Below are 9,369 nucleotides of genomic sequence, written 5' to 3'. Positions count from 1 at the left end.
ATGGTTAAAACAGTCAATTTTATGTTGCATGCTTTTTTAACCACAATTAAAAAAAAAAAAGTTTAGCACAGTGCTGGCTACACAGGGACTCAACAAATATTTGCTGAAAGTCCAAAACAAACAAAAAGCAGAAAACCTTGAGGTCTTAAATCCTGGCCTCGTGTTTTTCTTACACATTTTAGATAATGGGGTTTGGGAATGGTTGGCTGCTTGCCTCCTTTTTGTCTTTTTAGTATGTGCGATTTAAGATACCGCTGGGAAAAATCTGACTCAAGACTTTTTTGGACAGTCATCCAACCAGTGTCACCCCTTTGATGGACAAGTCTATGGGTCTATCTGACACTGACTTTGAGTCTGTCGACTCTGGACCAAGGTCGGCCTCTCACGTCCATGGCTTCAGAGGGTAACAGCAGGCCTGCTTCAAACAGCAGCCACTAACACCTGGGGGTCCTTTTACGGAAGACCTCCATTTGTGTTCACCTCGTTTTGGCCACTGTCTCCTCCTAACCAGCTTTTTGGTTTCTTCTCCACACTGCCAGCGGGTTCGTTTGCAGAACTGAAACTTTAGTTAAGGTTTGTTGAGGTTTGTTTTTAAAAATTGGCTGTTCCCACCCACATTCCCTTGTGATATAAATAGAACAAAAAAGAGGTTTAATTAGCAAGGCAAGACATTCGAGCTACGTCTACTTGATCCTTGAAAAGGAAATCTAAGAGGTTCTTACTATCACTTTTTCAATCCTATATAAGGTAGGTCACTAAGGTAGCAAAAGCGCATCTGTTTTGTGCTCCTTCAGCTCTTTTTCCTGATTCTTCTTGGGGAAAAAAATCTGAAAAGGTAAGTAGCTGGTGGACCTGCAAGACCCCAGACTCTTCTTTCCTACTTTCTTCCTACTTTCCTTCTTTCCTATGGATTCATGTTAGGTTGGTGCATGCTGTGCTCAGATTTCCCTTTCCTTATGGACTTAACACATGAAAGGAGTCTCTTTGATCTCTGGTAGATGGGCTTTCCATGTCTCTGATTCCCATCCTTCAGAAGAGGGAGAGCATCTTTTCCACAGAAGGTATCCAAGTAGTCCAAGCTATATCCTCCCCCCGCCATAGAATTGGAAACATTGCATTTCCAGTGTATGAACATAGTTTTGTAGATGACTATGTAAGTGATCAATTGTGCAAATATCCTTTTTATAAAAAAAAAAATGGGATCAAGTCATCCTCTAAGTTGTAGTTTTAAAATTTGTCTTTGAAGAACATTCAGGAGAAGGCAGGGACACAAAGGGGGCTGGAATCTTTTCAGTTTATGGCTTGCATGCGGCTCTTCTGTCCCTTCATTTAATATAATATCACGTTTATCGCATTTAAAAATTCCCCACAAACACACAGTTTCCGGGGGCCCAGGAGCATATAGCGCCCCTGGGTGTGCATTTTCCTGCTTGTCATTGACCACATCTCGTTTATTCTGTGTGACTAGGTGGAAAATGAGCATCACAGATGTCCTTAGCGCCGATGACATCGCAGCAGCCTTGCAGGAGTGCCAAGGTAAAGAGCATTGGGGGCAGGGGTGACTATTTCCCAGCTGCTCGCACCTCCTTCAAAGCCTCAAGGATTAAAATACGGACTTTGCTGAAAATCCGTGGGAGCAGAGAGTAAAATTGTTGTCAATGAAATAACTAGTTACAGAGCCTGTGATTCCATTGCTGTAAAGTGAAAGAAACAAAATGTGAAAAAAGAAACACGTGGATACCTTGTAGCCTGTTTGAATGGAATGACCTCACTTTACCCAGCCAATGAGACCAGCCCTGCTGGGGTCTTGGACACCCAGGCTGTAAAAAGGGAAGCGGGGGAGGCACAGAGGAGGGAGGGGTAGACAAAAGCAACTGGACAGGGAAGGAGGGAGACAGGAGATGCTATCACAAAACTACCCAGTCTTGGCTGCCTCGTAGTCTTGCCCTAGTCACAGCTCTCTTTGTCTGTCTGTCTGTCTTTATTTATTTATTTTTGAGAGAGTGAGAGAGTGGGGTGGGGGGGCAGGGGCAGAGGGAGAGGGAGAGAAAGAATACTAAGCAGGTTCCACACCTACAAAGAGCCTGATGCAAGGATCAAGCTCATGACCTTGAGATCACAACCTGAGCTAAAATCAAGGGTCAGATGCTTAACTGACTGAGCCACCTAGACGCCCCGTCTTTTTTTTTTTTAAAGTGAGAACTGAGCATCCCTGTAGCTTGAGGATATCATGCGGAGGGCTTTTGATAAACCTGTGTTTTCAGCACCTTGGCCCAAATACGGAATGTGACCTGATGAGCCTCAGAATAACCCTCTCTCTGTCCTTCAGACCCAGATACTTTCGAACCCCAAAAATTCTTCCAGACATCAGGCCTCTCCAAGATGTCGGCCAGCCAGGTGAAGGATGTTTTTCGGTTCATAGACAATGACCAGAGTGGATATCTGGATGAAGAAGAGCTTAAGTGAGTTTTGCCCTTGACATTGCTAGGTGGGTTGGTAGCCGTGAAGGCCAGTTTGGTCAGTATTTCTTCAATGGCCAGTGTTGATGCTGATTGTTTCACAGAGCCTCATGCAAGGGAAGGCCGTGGGTCAGTGGGCCATGCTTCTATCCTTGCGAAGCACTAGACACGGGCACTGGAGACAGTAGTTGCAGAAGTTCATTCATTGTAGGTTTTTTTGTTTGACAAATGGACTTATCAACAAAACTCTGAAAAAAAATCTTTAATTTTTAAAAATTTATCTATTTTATTCATTTGAGAGACAGCACGAGCAGAGGAAGGATCAGAGGGAGAGGGAGAAGCAGACTCCCTACAGAGCCAGGACCCCGACATGGGACTCGATCCCAGGACCCCGGAATCATGACCTGAGCCAAAAGCAGTCGCTTAACCGATTGAGCTACCCACGTGTCCCCCTGAAAAACACACACACACACACACACACACACACACACACACACACACTTTTAAAAACAGAATTCCCACCAGTGGTTTCTATAAGGAAGGCAAGTTTGGCTTGTGTAGACCTTTGACGGAATATCACAATGGCCAAGAACAGGTGGTTTGCTTCAAGAGGAAATGGGGAAGCACAGGGACATGTGGTCTTTCAGAAAATTCCCATCAATCTTGATTGTCCTGCAGGTTTTTCCTCCAGAAGTTCGAGAGTGGTGCTAGAGAGCTGACAGAGTCAGAAACCAAGTCCTTGATGGCGGCTGCAGATAATGACGGAGATGGGAAAATTGGGGCCGATGGTATGTTCACACCTGTACCCAGTACAAAAGAATTTAGCTCTAGAAGCAATCTGGGGGCTTGGGTCGTGAGATCAGGCAGACACGGTTAGTGAAAAATCCCTCATTCTTAACCTGGCTGAGCTTCAACCTTCTCATCTGTAAAATGGGCCTGCTGTGTGATATCAATGATGTATATAGAGACTAATGTGATGCCTGGGAAGGAACCATTGAACCTGGTCCTGTGGGTTACTGTCTATGACCTGGAAAATACCCCTCACCCAACGGGGGGAACTAGCAATGGCCTGGCTAACGATTTGCAGGACACCCTAATATGCATCATGGCAATGATGTAAGGAATTTCTCCCCCTGGGATTTGAGCCTTTCCGAATAAGGGAAGGATTGACATTCTCAAGTGTGTCTCATATCGAAATGTCTATTGACTTGAGTAGGAAAGCCTCTTAGCTTTCAAGGGTTTAAACAAACACATTTTATTAGACATTAGCCCACCAAGTGGACAATATGAGAGAGTAGATCAAACACGAGGTATGGAGTCTTTTGTGTGCAGAGTCCTATATTCAAATTTTAGTATAGCTGCATGGCTGCAGAATTATTTTCTTCCTATTCAATTATGTTGCTTACATGCTTTTTAGCTACACTGTGCATGCCAGCTCAGGAGAATTTATGCAGGCTCTTTACGGTGATACTAACTTGATATTAAAAACTCCCATTAAATCCTCCCTTTAAAAACCTATCCAAAATTATACCACTGTAACTTACTAAACAGGCGTTCATGTAGCTTCTATTTATAGCTCAGAAAAATAGCTGAGATAAGATTGATTTATTTAAATCTGGCCACCAGAAAAAAAACAATTCCAAATTCCAGGTAGGCAAAGTATACCAATAAATATAAAGCAAAACCCCAGTTTTCAATTTCAATCAGCCACATCCATTCATTTTTATCCTTACCCCTATCACCATCGCCTTTTAGTAACATAAACTCTTGGGCGTAAGGTGAGAGTTCAAGAAGTGAGTTCCGAAGCCCACCCTATGAATTGTTTCCTACATCTGTACAATGTAACTTCCGAAGAGGAAGAAACCCCCTTCCTCTGTCTTAAAGTAGCCAGAGAGCTGAGCGATCTCCGATTGCGATAGGGTATTCTACCAAGTCTGTGCACTGTCAGAGAGAAATGCCTGGGCTCCCAGGCTCTAATACAAGGGGCTCTATCGCAAAGCGGAAGATGTTTGTTAGATTACGCAGGAAGATGGGACATTATAGACCAGCTCTATCCACAGCCAGTGACACATTTGCCCCCTCCTTTTGTGCCCTTAGAGGGGGCCAAGCCCATCATCTGACAATCTGCTTCCTTTCCTCTTCAAAACTCCCACCAGCCGCCATGACCTGTCGGTAAAAATACCCAGTCATTTCCACTGATGCTTTCTCGCCTCTTCTGTTCTAGAATTCCAGGAAATGGTGCATTCTTAAAAGCTCCAGGCTGTGGAGATAGAGACAATCAGCCGGAAGACCTCCAAAACCCTAGGAATGGGAAACCCCACTTCCTCCCCCTAGTTTATTTATTCATTACCCCCCCCACGCCCCCACAGAAGTGCTTCTGCAATTGACTTCCTGTTTTAGCAAGGTAATAAGACAGTCGTTTGTGAATTTTCGGTGGTCCGTGGTTGGTATGCCTGATGACTCCTGCAAGGCTCTCGGCAGACAATGCCTTTAAAATTCATCCAATAAAGATGCGTTTCTCATCATCTACTGATGTGTGGGTGTGTTGTCATCATGGTGTCTTCATAGCAAGGTGCAGGGATGAAAGCAATTTGGGGGCTGAGGGCTTTGAGAAAGACTGCTGGTCCTCTCGAGCACTAAGCCAGCCATATTGGAGTGTGCCAGCAAACAGACAAAACAGGGTTGGGGGGAGAAAAAAGTCAAAAGCATCAGGCTGGGATTTTCTCAGGCAGTTCTCGGAGTCCGAAAGTAACATGAAGAGATTTATACAGAGCATAAAAGCACCTTTGCTTATGCATTAGATGGCCAGAAGAGAGATTTAAAAGCCAACAGTACAGAAAAAAATGGGAGGCAGTAATGGCCCCAAAACTAAGCAGACTCACTCTACCGATGGGCACAGACCCATTTTCAAGCTTGTTTTTGGTGGTTTTGTTTTGTTTTGTTTTGTTTTTGGTGCGGGGTGGGGGGGGGGATTGCCTTTTTTTGTTGTTGTTGTTTTTCCTTAAAAAAACAAGCTATCTGAGACTGCCTGCTCTGACCCTACCTCCTGCCACCACCTGCTTCTCTTTCTCAGTCTTCACTTTCCTGGCTCTCCTTGAAATACCACCTGAGCCAGTTACACCAGGAATTGCCTTCACTTTGGAGGTGAGCCTCCGGGTCCTGTTACAGAGTGTTCGTGAGGATGGGGCCCCGTCAAGCCAGGAAACTCTCGCGATGCTGATGTCCAGGTGGCAGGTTCAAGGTGTTATTTCTGGCTGACCCCCAGAGTTGAGGACTCCGGGGAGGAACTGAGGCATTTTCCTGGGACCCCCCCCCCCCTGAAAGGTGCACACTTTTCACTGCACACACAGGTTCCTGAGGCCTGGGGCTCTCCTGGATTGCCTCCTTCACACTTGAAGTAGCTCAGGGATTTTTGAACCCCGGCTATTTAGGGGGCCATGTTAAGGCAGCTTCTGGAAATGTGGGGTGCATACAACAAGGAGGCCTCCAGGGTTCAACGTTTTTATTTTAATAACCATGTATTTATCTAATATGCATTCAGAAGAAACTCAACTAACACAACCACGGAATTTTGATATCGTCGTGTTAGAATGAGGTTAAGGGGAATATGAGAGATTTCAAACCAGTTATCTCCAGCTGGAAGTCTGACGGGACAGTGAGATAAGTAAGACTGAGGCATTTGAAGAAACGCAGCACAGGAACTCGGGACATGAAAAACAGATGTAGAATTTACCCGATTTTGGTCACTAAGCCAAAGTAACCATTTTGATTTAAAAAAACTTTCATGCCAAAGATGTATCCCACACTCAAATGAATGAAAGCCCTGCATACTATTCTGTTCTGGAAATTCTTACTCATTTCTTTGGGCTCATTTATATTTTTACATGCTGAGGAAAAATTTTAAATAGAGCGTATCCAGAGTCGAATCAAAAGTGGAAAAAAATCCTGAAGTTGTAACAGTCGGGAAAAGGGATTGACAAGCATGTAAACAATTTTACTTTTGTGCTTGAGTTCTCGATTTTTAACTAATTTGCCAAAGACCATCAACCTACCTCAAGAAGGGGATGTTCTCGGCAGTGGAATGATGCATTTTTGGCTTTGACATGAGGACCTAGAGCGCATGACAAGTTACAGAAGTTTGTTTTTCCTACTTGCTTATAAAATAGGGCTGTGACAGTGGCTTTAATTTGAGCTATTTTTACTTAATTGTAATTTTGACTTACAGTTCAGTAGAGTAGTTTATATAATTAAATGGAATGTGATCTGAAAGCTGGTTTCTTGAATGTGCTTCATTGTTGAGACTAATACGAAGAATGACTAAAATACTTCCAACATTATTAGGTATTTTGGTTCAGCATCTGTACATTACAAAATATTGAAGTTAGCTTTTTCAATCTATAGGTTTCCACCGAAGTTTTTCCCAGCTCAGAAACAAAACGTAGAAAAGCTCCGAAGATACGGAGCTCTGTCCGTTCATTCAGGCTGACAAACGGCATAATTAATTCTGTGGGACAATGCAGTTTAATTTTGTGTAATGAGTACTCAGGAATCCAGTTTCAAGCAAAAACCTATCTTCTATCTCTCCTGCTAATGTGAAGGGATGGTATTACTTTGCAAACACTTAAGACGACAGATGAAATTGGAATCACGAGGCTCATTTCCACCTGGCCTGTTACCTTATTCACTGGGAAGACTACTCATTTACGTGAGCTTTTAACTGGTTTCAAAAAGTCAACCGTTTCGGGTAAGGAGTAGATTTTGACATTGTTTTCCTAGGAGTTCTACAATGAAGGTAAATGGATTCACATCCTCGAGTTATTTTTGAGTGATAAAATATATTTCAAGAACGTAAAACACCTGCATCCCTACCCCGTCACTTTGACACATCTTGACCCTTCTTGTGCGGTGGCTTTGTAATATGTCAACTGGCTTGGGGTTGTGGGTCCCCAGTCTTTTTAAATTTTTTTTAAGATTTTATTTATTTGACAGAGAGAGACACAGCAAGAGAGGGAACACAAGCAGGGGGCGTGGGAGAGAGAGAAGCAGGCTTCCCGCTGAGCAGGGAGCCTGATGTGGGACTTGATCCCAGGACCCTGGGATCATGACCTGAGCTGAAGGCAGATGCTTAATAACTGAGTCACCCAGGCACCCCTAAATGCCCCCAGTCTTAGATGGGTCTGAGATTTGGGGGGTGGGAGTAAGAGTAAAGTAATAGCCATTGTATTTATGCTCCGGAACTCAGCACGGGGTGGTCATGTATCTGTTGGATCCCCGCCTTGGTGTGGGGTCCTCCTGCAGCCCCCAGCTCCAGGTGTGTCTTTTCTGCTCTGACAAAGTTCACCAGCTTTTCCTGAAGGAGCCCCCGTCATCAGGGCTGGAGGCTGGGAGAGACTCACGTACGTCCCAGTCTGTCCTCAGTCTCCCCCCTTCTTCCTGTCTCTCTTCCCTTCCTGATGCAGACCAGATTCCGCATGGAGGAAGGCAGCAGCCTCACAGAGACTGCATAAGTCTCTCACTAGCACCTAATACCTGTAGAAGACACAGATACATATGGGTATCTCCTGCTTTTCAAAAGTTCAAGTTATGTCACTTCACTTTTACAAAAAAAACCTACATTAGTGGGGCGCCTGGGTGGCTCAGTGGGCTACAGCCTCTGCCTTCTGCTCAGGTCATGATCCCAGGATCCTGGGATCGAGCCCCACATTGGGCTCTCTGCTCGGCAGGGAGCCTGCTTCCTTCTCTCTCTCTGCCTGCCTCTCTGCCTACTTGTGATCTCTGTCAAATAAATATATAAAATATTAAAACAAACAACAACAACAACAAACCCCTACATTAGTACCTATGCACCAAACGAAACGAAACAGTCGATTTCACTTTCACAGAAAGGAGGCGGGGACAGAAAGAGCATTCAGTGCTGGTTTTTTGGGAGAGCGGTGACAGAGACAGGATGGATCTTGTTTACAACTGAAAGTTTGTACCCTTTTACCAGCCTCTCCCTATTTCCCCCACCCCTTAACCCCTGGCAACCACCATTTGACTTTGTTTCTATGAGGGTTGGTTTTGTTTTCTAAGATTCCATATATAAGTGATACCACGAACTATTTGTCTGGTTTATTTCACTTAGCGTGATGCCTGGCCAGTTCCTCCAATGTTGTCCTGAATGGCAGGATTTCCTTTTTTCTCATGGTTGAATAATATTATATCCTACAGGGCACCTGGGTGGCTCAGTGGGTTAAGCCTCTGCCTTTGGTTCAGGTTGTGGTCTCAGGGTCCTGGGATCAAGCCCTGCATTGGGCTCTCTGCTCAGCATGGAGGCTACTTCCCCTCTCTCTCTCTCTGCCTGTGTCTCTGCCTACTTGTGATCTCTCTCTCTCTGTCAAATAAATTTAAAAAAAAAAATCTAAAAAAAAAAAACCTCTATCCTACACATATAAACACATTTTGTTTATTCATTCCTCCAACCATAGACACTCAGGTTGTTTCCATGCCTTGTCTATGGAGAATAATGCTACAGTGGAGATGGAGGGCAGACAGAACTTCTAGATAATGATTTCGTTTCCCTTGGACACGTTGCCAGAAGTGGGATTGCTGGGTCATATGGAAGTTCTATTTTTAATTTTTCTGAGTACCCTGCACACTGTTTTCCATAGTAGTGGCTGCACCAATTTACATTTCCACCATCAGTGCACGAGGGTTCCCTCTTCTCCATGTTCTGGCCAGCACTTTGCTTTCATCTTTCCGGAAAACTGACCTTACAGGTATAAGGTGATACCTCATTGTGGTTTTGATTTGCATTTCCCTGATGATGATTGATGTCTAGTGTCTTTTTATCTACCCATTGACCTTTTTCTTTGGACAAATGTCTGTTAAGGTCCTTTGCCCATTTTTAAATCAGGTTACTTGGGTTTCT

General features: G+C 44.2%; 1 protein-coding gene across 1 annotated transcript; it reads left to right on the top strand.

The window, feature by feature from the left end:
• Window positions 1–670: 670 nt before the first annotated feature.
• Window positions 671–4,934, top strand: OCM2 (oncomodulin 2). Its single transcript, XM_059415918.1, has 5 exons — window positions 671–747; window positions 1,469–1,536; window positions 2,330–2,462; window positions 3,138–3,247; window positions 4,684–4,934. The coding sequence occupies exons 2-5, from the start codon at window positions 1,476–1,478 to the stop codon at window positions 4,707–4,709; spliced, it is 330 nt and encodes a 109-aa protein (XP_059271901.1). The 5' UTR covers window positions 671–747; window positions 1,469–1,475; the 3' UTR covers window positions 4,710–4,934.
• Window positions 4,935–9,369: the final 4,435 nt, after the last annotated feature.

The sequence above is a fragment of the Mustela nigripes genome, chromosome 11 (genome assembly GCF_022355385.1).
Source record: "Mustela nigripes isolate SB6536 chromosome 11, MUSNIG.SB6536, whole genome shotgun sequence".
Taxonomy (NCBI): Eukaryota; Metazoa; Chordata; class Mammalia; order Carnivora; family Mustelidae; genus Mustela; species Mustela nigripes.
Note: the sequence above shows the minus strand (reverse complement) of the source record. Positions and strands in the feature narration are given on the sequence as shown.

What these genes read in the sequence shown, in the direction of transcription:
- OCM2 (XM_059415918.1), top strand. Translation starts at nt 1,476, where the DNA reads ATGAGCATCACAGATGTCCTTAGCGCCGATGACATCGCAGCAGCCTTG. An exon ending in CTGGATGAAGAAGAGCTTAA is followed by an intron (nt 2,463 to 3,137) that starts GTGAGTTTTGCC and finishes ATTGTCCTGCAG; the next exon opens with GTTTTTCCTCCAGAAGTTCG. An exon ending in TGGGAAAATTGGGGCCGATG is followed by an intron (nt 3,248 to 4,683) that starts GTATGTTCACAC and finishes CTTCTGTTCTAG; the next exon opens with AATTCCAGGAAATGGTGCAT.